Source organism: Lissotriton vulgaris, chromosome 8, assembly GCF_964263255.1.
Source record: "Lissotriton vulgaris chromosome 8, aLisVul1.2, whole genome shotgun sequence".
Taxonomy (NCBI): domain Eukaryota; kingdom Metazoa; phylum Chordata; class Amphibia; order Caudata; family Salamandridae; genus Lissotriton; species Lissotriton vulgaris.
The window spans coordinates 593,837,273-593,855,380 of record NC_141696.1 but is presented as its reverse complement, the minus strand read 5'-3'; the positions used below and the strand labels follow the sequence as shown (position 1 = coordinate 593,855,380).

At 43.2% G+C, this 18,108-nt stretch overlaps 1 protein-coding gene across 13 annotated transcripts in view; it reads right to left on the bottom strand.

Moving 5' to 3' along the window:
• The window catches only part of ST3GAL6 (ST3 beta-galactoside alpha-2,3-sialyltransferase 6), a 614,303-nt gene that overhangs the window by 60,026 nt on the left and 536,169 nt on the right, over positions 1-18,108 (bottom strand). For all 13 annotated transcript variants that reach the window (XM_086934432.1, XM_086934442.1, XM_086934439.1 and 10 more), the window contains one exon: positions 17,717-17,903. In XM_086934432.1, coding sequence (XP_086790558.1) covers positions 17,717-17,903 — 187 coding nt within the window. The remainder of the gene's footprint in view (positions 1-17,716; positions 17,904-18,108) is intronic.

The window sequence follows — 18,108 nt, the reverse complement described above, 5'->3', positions numbered from 1 at the left end:
CTCAAGGCAACATATTGTTTTCTTCTTTGATCCGGTCATTGTGGGGTGGATTCTGCATTCCTTACCGGGATGGGGGGTAGTGAGTCGAGGCTAATGTCTTGGAATGTCAATGGGTTGGGTGATAGGATAAAACAGGGAGTGGTGCTACAGTTCTTGCGACGCCTTTCCCCCGATGTCGTTCTCCTGCAGGAAACACATTTGATTGGGAACACGTGTCAAGCCATGAACAGGCGAGGGTATCGTCTTGCTGCACACTTGGGATTTACTTCTGGTTCTAGGGGCGTGGGCATCCTTGTCCGGTCCTCTCTCCCTTTGGAAATAGATGATGTAATCCTTGACGATAGGGGGCGCTACACCGCTCTCAATGGCAGATGGGAGGGAAGGACTGTTTCACTGATTACCGTATATGTCCCGCCGTGTCTACAGACCTCTACTTTTGCCGATTTTAGGCGTGTAGTGCTGGGGCTTCCTAATGATATCCTGGTGATGAGTGGAGACTTCAATTCGGTTGTCTCCGGCAGCGTAGATCGCCACCCCCCCAGAGATCTTACCAAGTCTCAATCATGGCTGAGTGGGTTTTTGGAGACTTTTGGTCTGGTAGACTGTTGGAGGTTGATGCATCCCGAGCAGATACAATACACTTTCCATTCTGGGGCCCACGGCAGTCTCTCCAGACTGGACTATGTTCTGATGCCGGCGGCGCAATCCTCCTCTGTTAGAGAAATTAGACACCTTGCCCGGGGTAGATCAGATCATTCCCCTTTGTGGCTCTGCATGGATACTAAAGTGTGCAGCGAAGGACGGGTCGCTCCCATAAACCCTTGGTATCTCCGCAATCCTAAGACCCGCGCTGATTTGATAAAGTCCCTTGATCACTATTTTCTTGAAAATGTGGGGTCTGTGTCCTCATCTGTGTCATTGTGGGAGGCTTTCAAGACGGTTATCCGTGGACAGGCTCTGTCGCTAATCGCTGGTGCTAAGAAAACTAAATATGAAGAAATTGTTCGTCTTGAGACAGATATAGCCGAGCTAGAGAGTGACCTCGAGGTTGGCGTGACTCGTGCTAAACTTCATTCCCTCTGCCTGAAGCAGCTAGATTACAGAGCCCTGGTGACTGACGCTGCCAAAGTAATGAATAGAGAGCAACAGGGCAGATTGTATGATGTTGGTGACAAGGCTGGTAAATTGATCGCGTGGCTTGATAAGAAAGAAAGGGCGAGACGTGTTGTTCCTGTGATTGAGAAACTTGATGGAGTGTGTGTGTGACGGACCCGGCTGAGATTGTGGAGTGTTTTGTGGAACATTTTCGAACGGTGTACTCCCCGGTCTCTGATAGGGCGAAGAAAGACTCATCTGTTGTTGCGCGACATTGCATTGCCGCGCCTATCGGAGGTCGATAGAGACCTAATGGACGCACCACTTTCGGCGGATGAGGTTGCCACCGCTATTCGTTCCATTCGCTCCGGCAAGGCTATGGGTCCCAATGGTCTGCCCACTGAACTATACAAACTGCGTCCTGACAAAATGGTGCCGTATCTTCGGGATATGTTCCTGGAGTCGCGAGACTTTGGCTCCCTTCCTCGTGATCAGCGTCTCGCTACGATCGTGGTTATCCACAAGGAGGGGAAGTCGCGGGATCGCTGTGCTTCCTATAGGCCCATTTCACTTTTAAACGCCGAACCCAAAATTCTAGCCAAATTGTTAGCCAACCGACTGATCAAGGTAATTAGTGACCTGATCCACCCGGATCAGTCTGGTTTCATCCCGCATCGCAACACTGCACTTACCTGTGGCACTTACATGGCGTCCTCGCGAGGGCGGCGTCTCTTCATGAGCCGGCCATTTTGGCTTCCTTAGACGCCACGATGGCCTTCGACACAATAGAATGGCCGTATCTCTGGGCCGCTCTCGCGAAATTTGGTTTTGGTTCCTGGTTCATCGGGTGGGTGAAACTTTTATATGAGAAGCCGCTGGTTCAGGTAGTCGTTAATGGCCGAGTATCAGACTCCTTTACCTTCGGGAGGGGTACACGGCAGGGCTGCCCGTTGTCCCCCCTACTTTTTGCCCTCGCCCTGGAACCACTGGCTGCCTGGCTGCGATGGGAGCCTTCGATAAAGGGTATCCAGTGGACCCCGGATTTTGAGGATCGCGTATCGCTTTACGCAGACGATATCTTGTTGTACCTCACGTCCCCCCGAAAATCGCTGAATGTGTTGTTTGACATGCTTACTTCGTTTGGAAAGAACTCAGGTCTCGTTATCAATTGGACTAAATCCTGTGTTTATGTGCTTTCGGGTGGTCTCCCTCCTTTGCCTCGTAGATTTCCTATCCAGGTCTCGCAGACGGGATTCAAATATTTGGGGTTCTTCATATCTCTAGACCCCGCTGTTCGTTACGAGCGCAATCTGCTCCTCCCCTCTTCAGAGGCTGAAACTGGATGTTATGCGCTGGCGTAGGTTGCCATTGTCACCGCTCGGGCGCGCGGCGCTTTTCAAAATGATGTCCCTGCCACGATTTTTGTACGCGCTCCAGAATACGTTCGATATTATTCCGGCGAGCTATTTTCGAGAGGTGGAGAGCTTGCAGAGGCGGCTAGTTCGGGACGGACGTGCGTGTATTGCGCTGGCTAAGCTAACGCTCCCCTGGTACGACGGAGGTATAGCGCTCCCGGATATCAGGCGTTATTATTGGGCCTCTCAGCTGAGTGCGATCAACCACGCAACGTACCCGCCTGGTCCTAACCCGGCATTCGAGATGGACAAGTATCTGTTACCGGGCGGGAACTACAATAGGGCGCTCTATTCTAAGGTAGTAGGGAGGACATTATCTGGACCTACCAAGATTGCTGTACGAGTCTGGCATGATGCGAATGTGGCTTTGGGATGGAGAGACCGACTGACCCGTGCAACCCCGTTAAATGTGTCTGAAAGATTGAGATGTCTCTGGAAAATGAAAGGTTTTGAGAAATGGGACATGATTGGTATTAGCAGGGTGGGCAACCTTTGGGCTAAGGGCAAAATTAAGACCTTTGAGGCATTAAAGGCAGAATACGAGTTGAGTGACAGGGAATTTCTTAGTAATGAGCAGATTCACCATGCTTTGACCTCGGTTTTCACTGCGGGCGCCGACATCCCCGAGTCCTCCCCGCTCAAGGATCGGGTGCTTGATGGTCATGTGCCCGATAGCACGATTTCATTAATATACAAGAAGTTGATCAACAATCGGGCTGATCTACTTGTACGTCTCAGGGAGGTTTTGACTGGTGACGGTTTGGAGCTGGATGATGAGGACTGGCAATCTGCGTTATCTTCGCCTAAGGAGGTCGCTATACCTGCCCGTCTCCGCCTTGTCCAGCTTAAAATCCTCCACCGTGTGTATGTTACTGGTCCGTGCTTGGTTCGTATGGGTTATTCCCCCGATGCGTTATGTAAGCGTGGCTGTAGAATGCTTGGAACCTTCCTTCATATAATTTGGGAGTGTCCGGAGGTGGTTGCGTTCTGGAACCGTTTGCATGCAGTGATGGAAAGGGTCACAGGAGTGGTATTACTGCCTGAAGCCAGGCGCTGCCTGTTGAATGTGTGGGAACCGAATGATTATAATGTTGCTCAGACCCAGTGGGCGACCCTTGGGAACATGATTGCTAAGAGAGACATCGCACAGTTGTGGGGTTCCCAGCGGCCGCCCACGGTATCGGTATGGAAGGAAAATATGGATTGGTGTATGTTTAGAGAGAAGACTGTATATGTGGCAAGCGGTAGGCCCAGGAAATGGAATAAAATCTGGAGCCAGTGGAATGCCTACCGTGGAAATATATGTACGCCCCCTTTCGTTGAGGTCCCAGTTGTCTCCCTCTCCCCCTGATCCGACATTCCATGTATCTTTCACTCTGTGTTATCATTGACTTGCTTCCCCGCTGATCCCCCTACTCTCTGTATTAGTTATATGCTGTATAACACTGTACTCAGAAGTCCTTCCTTTGTGAACACATGTCCGTGCCTATTGTACTATTGCCTTGTGTATTGTTCCTTTTTTTTCTCAATAAAAAAAAAAGAATAAAACACCAACTATACGGTTTAAAAAGGCTGGTTATGCTAAAAACATATAAAACAATTGTAATTCACAACATTAAATAAAACACTGCCTGGCAGCCTTCAATCTGGGTGATCCCTATATCGCCATGGTAATGGCCCTGTACTCTGCTCCATCCTCCAGGATCTCCATAAATGGCACCCTTTCAGACTCATTCAAACTAGAGCAGGGTACACAACAGGGATGTCCCTTCTCGCCAGCACTATTCTTCTGGGTTCCCGAACCACTCATAACAGATATCAAACAAATTGAAGCCATTACAGGGGTGCTCTTCGGGGACACACAGGTGAAACTGGCGGCTTACGCGGACGATATCCTGGTGGTCAAAGAAAACCCTCAGACATCAATCACGGCACTCATGTCCACAATAAAGGAATATTCAGGACACTCTGGGCATAAATTAAACAGAGATAAATCGGAGGTTATGCCCCAAAACATCCATGGTACCAAAGACATGCTAGGTGAATCAGGCCAATCATGGCAGGCCGGTTTCATTAAGTATTTAGGCATTGAATTTGCCAGCACCCTCCTTGAAACACTTCACCGCAACAAGTCCCTCTTGTTAGACAAAATTAAATCACAACTTGAAGGCTGGTCCCCCCGCTTTATTACCTGGTGGGGAAGGATCTGGACCATAAAAATTATGATCTCCCCCCTAGTAAATTATCTTATTACTATGTTCCCTCTCATCCTCCTCCAGGACTTTCACCACAAACTTGATGCCCTACTGAACAAATTCCAGTGGAAGGGTAAGAGTGCGAGAATTAGTCTGAACAAGCTCCGCCTTGACAGATCCTTGGGTGTAATTAATCTAGTGGACTTTAAATCATATCAGACCGCCTTCCTTGCCAGGCAAGGCTTATACTGGCTTTCTCCCCCTTTAGGATACTTTCCGGTATGGTTAGCCATAGAGAAAGATATCTTCAAAAATCTCACTCCAGCGGCTGCTCTAACTGCTAACCCTACTACTGCCTCCTGCTCGCAACCCATCTTCCGGAACACAAAAGCAGCACTGCTAAAAATTAACAGGTCCCTAGGCCATAGAATAAGACATTCGCAATGGGAATCGCTATGGTACAATAGCACACTTCTCTACAAAGGGAAACCACTACATAACGAAACATGGATCAAAAAGAGCATATTCTTCCCTCACCAGCTCAAAGCAGCAATATCTAAAGCTAAGCTATCCTCTACACCCCCATTCCTCCCGAAATATCTTGCTAACCTGATTAAACTGGGTCATTATGTCTCCAGGCTATACAAAGTACTACGCCGACAACACTCGTCTCAACACACACCTTACACAGTTATGGGTTTCACACTCCTCAGTACCTATTTCAGACTTGGATTGGTCCAAAACATGGGAATCAACCACGAGACACAAAAGAAGCCATACGCTTTCCCAGACAAAGTTTTGGCTTCTCCACAAAGCTTTCTGGACCCCAGCGCGCCTCTTCTCACATAAGATTAGGGACAACGCAACCTGTTGGAACTGCAACGACAAGCAAGGAGATCTAGAACACCTCTTAATATGTTGCGAATGTGTTGTACCCTTTTGGGATCAAATATTCGCCTTCCTCTCCACACTTTTCCACATCTCGCCCACCAGAGAGCTCTCCACCTTGGTATTCGGATTCCTACGAGACCCTGCCCTTACGGACAACAAGGCCCTCCTAGATTTACTCCTCACTGCCGCCGTGAAAACCATTCTTAGTAATTGGAAAGACACTAAAAAGCCTCTTTTAAATGCTGGATGAACTGGATCATCAACTTGAGAGGTGCTGATAACAACTCCCTTCAAAACACTCCCCCCCCCCCCCCCACAGACAAATGTAGGCCACTCTCGACAACTACTTCAGTGCCCATAAACCACCTTGAACCTTACCCCCATCACGCAGCCTCTAGATGCCACACCCTCAAACGCAGCAGCTCCCACGCACACGCCTATATTTCTGACCACTGTACCTATATGGCGTTGCTTACTCATTACACATCACATCCGGCTGTAACGTGCTCACTGGTAACCACGGTATATGCGGGATGATGCCTATTCATTACTTTGGTCTGCAATGCTTGTTTGTTTTTCCCTTCCTTCACTTATTGTTTTTATTCCTTTCACTGCAAGCAGTCATTAAGACTGTTACTATCATTAATTTTTTATATGGTATTTTATACTTGCTTTATTGTCCTACCTATGATTGTTTTGTTTTGAACAACCAATAAAAACATTTGAAATCGGAAAAATAAAAACCAATTGATTCACGAGTAATTAACATGTGTCCAATTATACCGGCCAATTGATACAGTAGCTAATACATACATAGCCAGCTTCATGTTTACACGTTCAGTAGAAATGGTAAATTAAAACCTTCAATTTTCAATGAGTGACTGATCTAATAGCCCACGTCCATCCCAAGAATTTTGCTAATGCAATAACAATGGTGGTTGATGTATCCATGCGCAATATTCTTTGTGCATCACCACTTCTTCTGGTGCCCAACAGCCTACAAATTGGCCTGAGCCATGCTCATCGAGGGGCAGCATATGCTGGACAAATGAACAATAAGTGGGCCGATGACAACAGGCGGGCATGAACTATCTCCTGAGTTGATCATCTGGCTGTGTAAGATCTTATTGGTAGTGAGCCAACCCTAAATTGAAAGTATAACTTCCAATTGTGTGATTTGGTTATTATGTCCCAATATTGCTCCAGGCTTGGGGATAGTTTAACTTCTAAAAATCCTCCAGTTCGTGAAGACGTATCACTGTTTCTGTATGTGTTTTGAACCACCAAATCCCAATATTTTTCTTTAAGGATCGCCTTTGAAGGGAACAGGGCACCTGATGGATTTTCCCACAGGGTTATCATGCCAATGCTTACTAAGGAGGCTCTTACCTCCAGGAACCATTTGATTTTGTGAGAGCAGTCTGCTTTGATTAAATCTTTAAGGCCTGCGGCATAGGTTGCCAATTCAGGCGTGCACCAGATTCTACAACAGTATAAAATAGAGCGCAATCTCGCGATGTCAGCCAGTGCTTTTCTACCTGGATCATAAAGCAATAGACTCACTGGGGTGCTTTGCAGGAGACTGGTGATCTTACGTAAGAACCTATTTTCTGTTTCAGTTAGTTTGGACAAGTTCTCATACCCCCAGATCTATGCCCCCTACAGGACAGAGCTCACAACTTTCATATTGTATATGTGCAGCACCGGACTAACTGTCTTTGTGAAAGAGGTGTTAAACTCAATTTGTAAGGTTCCAGATAGTTAGTGCTGCTTCAATGTGGCCGTATCAAGCTGGCGATTCCACCTCAAATCATTTTGTACGATAACCCCCCGATATGAAAAGGCGCTAACCTGTTCCAGCGGATGGTTATTCATAAGTATACCTCCTCTAAATCCTCTATACAGGTAGGCAGACATGAATTTTGTTTATGAATCGTTAATTTCCAAACCCCGTAAGAGGCAGAACTTCTCGAAGAGTAGCAAGGCTTGCTGAAGGCCACTCTGAGTTTTTGAGATAATTAACCTGTCATTGGCAAACATTAAAATAGGGATTTTTGCACCTGCTAAGACTGAGGCATCTGTGGGTGTAGACTCCAAGAACTTTGCAATCCTGTTGATGAAAAATTATAATAGGGTGGGCGCCATAACACTGCCTTGACACACGCTTTTCTCTATGGTAAAGGGATTGGTGACATTACCTTGAGAGCCCCATCGAATTTGGGCATAATTGTCCTCATGAAGTCTAGCAATCAGAGAAAGGAGTTCAGGAGACATCCCCAGCTTACGCAGCACTACCCATAGTTTGCTGCGGGAGGAAAAGATCAAAATCTGACTTAAGTGCCTAAAAACACTGCCCTCTAGTATAGTAAGATGAATCAGAACATCTGGTCAATGGTACTGGTGTGGGTCCGAAAGTCAGCCTGCAGTGGGGATAAAATGCCCTGCTCATCTATTGAATCTTATTTAAGACCAACCGCCCCATTACCTTTTGCAAAGAGTCTATAAGGCTGATAGGCCTATAGTTGCCTGGATGAGATGTATCCCCTTTTTTTATAAATGGGGATAATCTTGGCCCCTTTCCAGGAGTCGGGGACTGGCGGACCTTGGGCGGTTGTGTTAGCCAGTAGAACAATGTACCCGCATCATTTGCACTCATTCAAACTGTCTGCTCTACTGTCTTTTTAGCGCCGAGACACCTCATGGTAGTTGTGCGATTTACAAATAAATTTGGGCTTTCTGTGGAGCAATATATCAGCCGGGATACCATCTAGGCCCTGTGCTCTTCCACGCGCTACTTTTCCTAAGGCGGCGTTAACATCAGCCACAACAAAAAACGTATCTTGAACAAACGAATGAGAAGGCTCAACTAGATCAACCTCGGTTATACTACGAGCGTATTGGGTTTTAAATAGTTGACTTATGGGTCCTAGGCAGCATGATTTTGAGGCGGTAGTGGCTGGCCTCTCCATCCCATTTTACTATGTTCCAAAACTGTTTGGAACTATTACTGGCACATGCCAGTCTAAGGTCCTGCCACCTTCTTTCGTCACATAGTTTTAGCCTTTGCCTGGGTCCTCATATTTTTGCCTAGCTAACCGTAGCATGCCAGGGTCCCCTGCTTTAATCACATCCCCTAAAGATCTACGCTCCATTCTGCATTCCTCATTGAACCATTGACATGCTTTCTTTTGTTAAATGCTCTTAGTCTTACATTGTCTAAAAAAGCAAGTGCGTAAATGGGCGAAAAATGTATTATGAGTTTCAGTTATAAACTCAGAAATTTCAGGGTTGGCAGAGTCAGCCTCTAGCTCAGCTATGGTAGAATCAATGTCACTAATAACGGTGGCTAGAATTTCAGACTTCTCTAAAATCTTCACCCATTTTAATTGTTTCATATCGTTTGTGGGGACCACGTCTAGAGTGGTTAGCTCATTCCCTGTGTGTGAAGATACCCCCTGCGATTTTAGATCTAGAGTCTTGCATAAAGGGTCATGATTGCTTTTTAACAGGTCCCTCACAATCATGTCCCCAAGAGCATGCCATAGCTGTAGGTTAATTAATAGATAGTCTATACGACTAGCGCTGTACAAGTTATTAAATGTATTCGCCCCATGTCTATGAGACGGACTTCTTCCATTTGCCGCCCGTAGGCCTTTTTCCAGACAAATGGAATTAATTTGGATTGCCACATACATCCCTTTTTTATGGGCACTAGTTCCAATTTTGGGATGGGCCACTTCATTTCCAACTATTTTATGTAATCATAATAACATACCAAAAGGCTTGAAAGGTCTTAAATCTCACAAATTTTATGTACTTTTGGCTATGCAAAATCTAACGTTTTGCATGCACGAAAGTGCACATCTAAAATACGTTTATAGAAGGGATTAAAGGGGCCTTTGCTCATGGAGTGGCTCAGTCAAAATTCTTAGCTTCTAAAACATTTCTGCCCAGTAATACAATACTGACTTCGCATCTTGTGAATAGGGCTTATGCCACAATATCCTATGAGATTAAACTGGAAATTGAGGCCTCAGCTAAAGAATGGAGATATCAAAAAAGTGCTCATTTACTCATAGTTTTGGCACTGCTTAAAGACTATGGCATGGCATTTGATAGGTGGTTAGCAAATTAGGCGCAGGTTAAGCACAGCACAAGCACCTCAAGTATCAACGGCAAGTGGGGCGATGAGGTAAAGGTCAAAGTTAAAGGGGGACACATAATCTTTGATTTGCTAATACCTTTGGGGCAGTATCACGGATCAACATGAAATTTGGCAGCCATTTGTCATGTTAATATGTGAACAAGCAAGGAGGACATGGTTAGAGGAGGGGGCAAAAAAGTTTTCATTTGAACTTTGGCACCGTTTGACAAATCTGCACAAAATCGGGCGGGAACTTCCATATTTTGCTTTCTACTGGCATGTAAAGTTAAGCCCAGGACATGGTTCAAAGAGATTTGCTTCTGAACTAGGCAAAGTTAAACAGCACTCGGGTAAAAAATAACAATAAATGAAAAAACCTTTCAATTGCTAATAGGTTTGGAGCCCTTCACCAAACATGCAACATTCCACAGACATTTAAACATCTGGTTTACTTTTGAAACATTTTAAACAGATCTGTTTGGCAAATAAACAACAAAATGTGGTTTGGAAGGGAACACTAGTACAGGTATCTCAAAGTTCATGGAAGAAGGGTCAAACTTAAAATGGGGTTGGATAGTAACCGTGGCACCATTTGATGGATTTGCACGAAAGTAAGGATAGCAGAATTGGGGCGGATTTACAAACTGCATGTGCAGCAGGACACTAGCTACAAGATCGTTTTGTTGCCTGAAACAAACCACCACTGCACAAGACTGAAGGCTATGTGTAACAGTGGTTAGCTGCAAGGTGGGATTAGAGCAGGGCCTGGCCCCAGCCCTGCAGTCAACCACGGCTGCACATGGCTGGTGATCATTTCAATGTGGAGTTAGTAGCAACGTCACAGAGGCGTTATCATAGACCGCCACACATGCACCACATATAGTAAGATACAAAATGTTCCTTTTAGAAATATGCATGCACTCCACTAAGAAAAGCACAGTTAAAAGTAAGTGAAGGTTTATTTGGCTTTCCAAAAGCAAAAAACTAAGAAATCCACCTAAACCTAAAAATCAATCAAATGTACAGGTTATGAAACTTCTTGAAATTTGTCAGATATTGTACGCTATGTTAACCATAATTCTTGCCCCACCATGCTCATGACCTAACATATGACATCACTGGCGACATCTGAAATCATGTCACTGAGGAAAACATACGACATCACCAATGGCATGGGCAATGCCAACCCCGAAGACAGTATTTTGCAAAGGAATCATAACTTCACTTTAACTGTGGATTAACTAGCTTTTGCACTGTACCTATTCCTGTGCCAAAGTCATCATAATTTCTTGTTTGCTACTGTGTGCGTCAGGAGTATCTACAAGAGAGATTTTTGAATGGCTGCTTTAATATAACTCATGTAACCCCTGTTTGTGCATGTGTAGTTTGTGTTGATCATCTTCTGTAGATAGAAATGCATGTCATTTTTATTAATTTGTGCAATTTCCATTCAGTATAGGAAATTGTTTCATTCACAATTAGGATATTTGAGTGGACATTGATCACATTTTGGTTGGGCTGTGAGCGAGGTCTGGCTTCCTCCTACATTAGACCTCCAAATGGAGCTTCAAGTGTTTTTGGTTCTATTTTCTTCTCAGCACGGCTGCAGACAGACACGTTGTAAACCTGATAATTTGCTTCTTTAGTAAACAGTTAAGGACATTTATTTAAAGTGTACAATGCTAAAGAGTAGTTGTAGAGTGTTTTCGTTTCTTATGATGTTGTTTCCTAACTGTTCTAGTCTAGCTCCGTCCTACGCCCTCGTTGTAATGTTTTAATATGTTCCTTGCTAAGAATAATTCAATGGTGGTGTTATGGTTAAAATGTTTTAGTGTTAACTAAAAATGTGTCTCTTCGACATCTCTGATTAGTATTGAATTACAGCTTCTGAGTTGAAACAGATACTTGGTGATATGAAATGTGTGTTCAAATGTAACTCATGAATCATAGGGGACGTTATAGGATGCTCTGCCAGTGTTGGTGTATGGACTAAAACAATATTGGCATTTTGTCATCTAATCACTAGACCTATCTTTAAAATGTACCAGAACTAGTATATGTGGGATTGTGCTCTTACAAAATGTAATATCAAGTGAACGTCTATCTGCTTTTATTAAGGATTAAACTAATGCAGAACATAATGTTTTATTCATTTCAATGAGCACCATCTAATAGGCAAACAGGAATGAATGCCTGTTATTTATAGCGCTTACTAACATCAGTAGTATGAAGCGGTAGAGAAAGTTATAATTATTATTATTGTTAATATTAATATTATTAGGTGTGGCTAGTTTGATGATATTATTGGCCACTGCAGTTTCTACGTTGAGTCTACCAGACAAACGTCCAATTGTCAGCTTTCCAAGAACTTACAGTAGACTTAAAGCCCATCCATTGCTTACCTTTTGTTTGCTTTATTGTCACTCATTTGTTTGCTTCTCATTTGACGGTTTGACTAGTTCATCTTTATTTTGTCCCTTCCCTGTAGCATAGTCTATATCCCTGTGTCCTTCCTCTGCTCACTTTTGAGGAAGTATGTTTTTCTAGTTTGCTACCGCACTCCATGAGCGCATGTGTTTTCCAACGGTCTTCCTTTTGTGTTTCCCTAACCACTCCTGCTCCATGTTGATCTGTCATCTGCGTGCTTCTCTCCAAGCAGCCCCAGCTCTGCCATCTCTAATACCACTAAAGTGTTCTCTTCCTCTTATACTTTCCCTGACCCCACTGTCTTTGTGAAGCTTTTCACCTCCCTCCCGACCCGCTCCCCCAATGACCCCCTGCCCCATTCTAATTGTTTTTTAATTGGCGCTTTTGTGCTAATAGAAAATACATTTTTTTCATTGATCCAAGCAGCATCTGCCATCTTGGATTAGGAACTAAAAAATAAAAGCAAATGGAGCCAGTGTCATTCGGCTGGACGGTGCATGTATTCTGTCTGATGCATAAGTCCCAAAAGCGAAACTTAAGGTAACCATTCTTGATAGATTTTCTTAATTACTTAGATGTGCTTTTAACAATTAGGGACTTTATGTATGTTTGTTTAAATGTATAATGATATTTCAAATATTGCATACCTCCCAGTAGGTTTGTTATAACCGTTTACAAGTTTCTTGCGGTTTCAGCTCAAATTTATGAAGAGGTTTCCCAGGCACAAGATAGTGAATTTGACTGAGTTTCAGGGTCAAGCAAAGCTTCGTCTACATTTTTATGCCTTTACCAGAATTATTCAATCATAGCGTTTTAATTAGAAGAAAATAATGCTGGATTTAAATTGCGTTTTGGTTAGGATAACCAGGCTTTAATTGACACGAGTAGGACGAAGTTAACGGACATTCATTTTACAGTGACAGAAAGAAATGTGCTTTTTTAAATTATACGAAGGAGCTTTCTATAGAGATGTTTCTCTGTAGTACCTGTCCATTCCAGAATATAAACAAAATAGAATTAATTTCATGGTACTGTTTGACGAGCTAAAATGTATGGATTTGTTTTCCTGGAGTAAGCCATGTGCGGAATGTTCTTGTATCTGCAAAAAATTCAAGGGTCTTCGTCAGGGCATTTTTAATAAAAAAAAGAAAATAATGCTCCATTTAAATTTATTTTAGTTAGCATAACTAGGCTTCAGTTGACAAGACTAGGCTAAAGTCAGCCTATAGTGACATTTATTTTACAGTGAATTAAACGAAATGGCTTTTTAAAATTATTTGAATGATCTTCATACCACAAGTTTCTCTACTGTGTCTTTCCCTTTCAGAAAATAAGCGAAACAGAATTCACTTCATGGTACGGACTATTTGTCGAGCTGAAATGTATTCATTTTAGTTCTTTGAGAAGGAAGCCATGTGCAGAATGGTCCTGTATTTGCAACAATTCAAGGCTCTATATCGGAGTCTAGTCTATGGAGCTGTACTGTCTATTGTTTTAATTTGTTGCACAAATGTGTTATTTCCTTCATTTCCTATCTGCACCGGATTATAAATATGCACAAACATTGGTGTTCCTTAATGTGTCTTATTTGATGTATCGTTTTTTACTACCGGTTATGTGTTCATAACTTGATCAGTACAGCTCAAGATGTCGGATCTTTCATGTCGAGAGTGTAATTTTCATTGTCTACAACCTATAATATGTGCCCTTTTTGGGAAACGTACTAAATCTAATTTGCCTTTCTAACTGAGCAGTCTCTGTCATTATGCTTGCTGATTTATACTTATGCTTTTTGCTTACTTTAATGAAGACAGACTACACATCTGTCTGTTTATCCTTCGACTTTTCTTGCTTTCCGAACTGTGCGGACTCTGCACTAGTCTGTCTTTGACTGGATACATAAACTATTTGAGCAAATTCCAGGTTAGTCCTCTTGCCGAGTTAATTTTGGTCTCTGGCTAGCTATTTGAAAGTTTCCTTATCTTGATTCCTATTGCATTTTCAATATATGATGCCTTATTAATATAAATTTCACTAAATACTTTTTGCCTTCTGTAATTATACTAAATTCGGAATAAGCCTTTGTGGTTATGACTTTGAGACTCACATGGCCCTGATCACGTTAAAAGAGGTAACACAATTTTGTAGGAATAATGTAGGCAATGTTCTAATTAATTTGCATAAATATTTAACTTGTATAATTAACTTACAAAATTGGCGAAAATGTTTGACACGAAAATTGTCCGACGTTTGAGAATCCTGGAATTGTTTGGATTAATGCTGGTGTGCTTGTTGGTGTTGTAAGGAGCTAAATAACATGACCATTAATAGGACCACGAGTAAAGAGTTGTCTTACTTCGAGTGTGTTGTCTTGTGACATTTGATTTGGAGTAAAATCATTTGTTTTGTAGGAGTGCCACACGGTGTGTATTATTTTGAGCATGTATCGAAAACTGCATTTCAATTTAATGTGTTGCAGAAATAGCTAAAGCTATTAAAATTGTCCTTTTGACAGAGACATTAGGATGTTATGTGGTGTATGTACTAAGGCTTTTGGATGTATGTATAAGGGTTACAGATTTATGGAAATCTAAGATCTGCAGATTATATAAGATTGTCTGCGGAAACAAAAAATGTGTGGCGTCAAGCCAGGTTATAGGTTAATGTCTTATGAAATCCTTACTAGTCTAGCTGTGTATGAGAATGAATCCTGGTTAGTTGTCCGTCGAATTGGAAAGGGAATAGGTGCCGAAAAGTCACTTCTTTCCGAAGTCGATCTGGAGCGTTTCAATCCTCATCCGAACCCGATGGTGGAAAAAAACAATCTAAGGATGGAGCCGATGCCCATGCGCACTAGCAACCAAAGGAAGAGTCACCAAGATACAAAAGACTCTCCAAGAGAAAAACAAGTGCAATCATCCGAGCCCAACACCAGATGGCGATCTATTCATAATGTACCATCTGCAGCCCATATGCCTTGAACCTTAAGTTATAGGCAAAACAACAAATAAGAAAATATCATAAGCAAGTCCAACACCACTCAGAAATGCCACAAGGCCAGCAACACAGCACACATGTTAAACTGCAATAGACATTCAACCAACCTAAAAATAAACCAAATGGTAATAAAAGCCTTCTACCTTCTTTATTCCCCAAAACTAGAATCATACAACATTGTTTAATAATACATTGCCACTCAATGACCATTTATAATTTTGAAGCAAAATGTTCAAACTTCCTAACAAACAATGGCAACACCAAAGTCCCAAGATGAACCAGACCACCAACAGACGGAGTCGTACCAAAAAAGTACTGCTGTATTACAGAGCCATACTACTAGCACACGTGTGTTATACAAATACTCATAACACTTGGAAAAGTTGCTGTTTATAACAAATGTAACACAATTCACTCGAAGCATGAGTGGTAAACGTGATCAATGTGACGACATACAACACTCTGTCTAACGAAGCAAAATAAAAGTACAACGCATATTTTAAGTTGGAATAATCAAAGTCTGAACTCAAAATGGTTCAGTAAGTCTCGATTCAAAACAATTTAGTAATGGTCGTTTATAATGCACATAAACACGATATGTGTGCTCAATCGGTGTGGACGTCGGCTACAAAGGATATATACAAGTGGTGCCAATCCAATTCTAAATATTATTAAACTGCCGCTTAGTAAGGCAAGTTAAAACCGAAGGACAGACTAGCAAAACATGCGTAATAAGGATCGGACTTAAAATCACTGTGTAGACGCCATTGGAAGTGGTGGGTGAAATAGGCGGGCAACTTTTACGTCTACCAAAGAGAGGGAAGCCATGATCTGGCAGGGATCCAGACACAAAGTGGGAAAGAGAATCGCTGGTAAAGGTATAAACAAAGAGAAATAAATAGTAGACGAAACACTTGGACACAGCGCCCCTTGCCGTCCTCAAAACAAATCATAACAGAATGAAAACAAATAAACATAGGAGTAAACTAAACAATTACAAATTCCACATTCGATCATTTTGGCTCTAACTTCGCAAAAGTGCCCAGTACCTGGAGGCTCTCTGATCGTATCCCGAAAGAAACAGAGACCAGCTATCTCTGAGACGCTGACAGTTCACATCTCTAGTGTAACTCAGATTTCTAGCAATGCCCAGGTTCTGCTGTATGGACACAGGTGACACTAGCAACAGTCACCTGCAACTCCGCCGAGCCATCCTCCAGTGCAGTTGCATGACAGCCTGCTGTGTGGTGTGGGGGTCCCCAGTCCTACAGGGGTCACCCCCGACTCTACTCAGGAGTCGCCCGCGCTCCGCTCTTTTCTCATTTCCATCTTGCGCCAACTTGTCCTGGCTGCCCCGGGAGGGTGCGCGCGCAGCAAGGAGGAGGGTCCAAGTGGTAAAGGACTGGGAGACAGGCAGCCTGCTGAAGTGTGCAAGAGAGTGTCAGAAGACTGCCCCCAAACACGTCCCTAAACCGGACGACCGAGAAGGGGACTAGGTAAATTCTGTGCTGAAAACAAGCCGTTAGATACCAGAAATGGGATTTAAAAAGCAGGGAGAGGATGCCTATGGGGAGGGTGAGTTGCGCGGTAAAACACTAGACAGTAAGGATAGCACAAATGGTAAAAGAAAGTTAGTTACCCCTACAGCTCCAACCCAGCTTGCACCAGGAAATGGGCGGCAGGGAAACGGACAGTCTGTGTCACCCAATGGCGCTGATGGAGTAAAACAGGTGAAAGCAGGCCGAGTCGGAGAGCGTGGGCGGAAACGCCAGAGGGAGGGAAAGCGAAAGCACGTGGGGTGGGGTGGGGTGTGTGCGCAAACACTTACTGCATGCAAGCCTAATTAACGTGCACCAGCTGTACACACTTTCGATGCAAGCGCGTCCACAGACCCCAATCGGCGCGTGCCCCAGTCTGTACCGCACAAGAGGCAAGTTGCTGTCAATAAGTCTCGCTGGCGGGTCGCCAGGTGCGAGACCTAAAAAGCACTGGTAAATGACAGAAAATGCACCAGCAATTAATAGCTCAGTAATGTTTATTCTCTGAAAATATAGGTTATTGTATTTACATATGGCTCTAAAGATTAGGTTGCTCATTCACAGAGTTCTTCCGCGTCACATCTTTTTGCAATAGTCAGTTTAAAGATAGCTCCACCTGTGCTGTTTCTGCTTCAGTGCCTTTGGAAATTCGGAAGCAACCCATTCTAGGAAGTCTAGTACTATTTCTAAATATCAACAGGAATGGGAAATGCATATTAGGGCATCCTTTCCCCACAAACGTACTCCTGCATGTGGAAGGCAAAATATGTATGAAATAAAATTAAAAAAGAAACCGCAAGATCTCTAGCCAGCCAGATACGAGCAGGAGGATTTTGCACCAGCCAAAATATTCCACGCCAAGCAGTTAACTTAGCTGTTCCAAAAGGATTTTCTTTAGAAAGTCAAAATTCTAACAATATACAGCTTCAGTTTTGTGGAGTACAAGACAGATGATACATCACAACATTACAAAGATGGCCCTACATGTGAACTCTGTTATTTGGCTGCACTTACCGCTCTTTTATTCAATAACAACTCAGACAGCCACTTTACGTCATGTGGCTTGAAAGCAAGAAGTACAATGGTTGAGTTTGGATCATAATGAAGCGGATCAGACATTACGGACTCTGGATAACAAAACCGGAATGTGGTTTTTCTTCCGACATCCTCTTCATACCCTACAACTGGGGCATCATTCATTCTGTGGGATCAAAATGCAAATTAAAATGGGGTACCTTAGTAAATTATGATAACACAGCAAATATGACAATCCACTTTTATTTAAATTCACGGAAAGGTGTAAAAAAAAAAAAAGCTGGGGCAGAAAGAAGAGCAACTGCATTCCATCCGGATGTTCTGCTCTGTGGTAAAATGACCAAACAACTGAAACCATAACAATACATGGA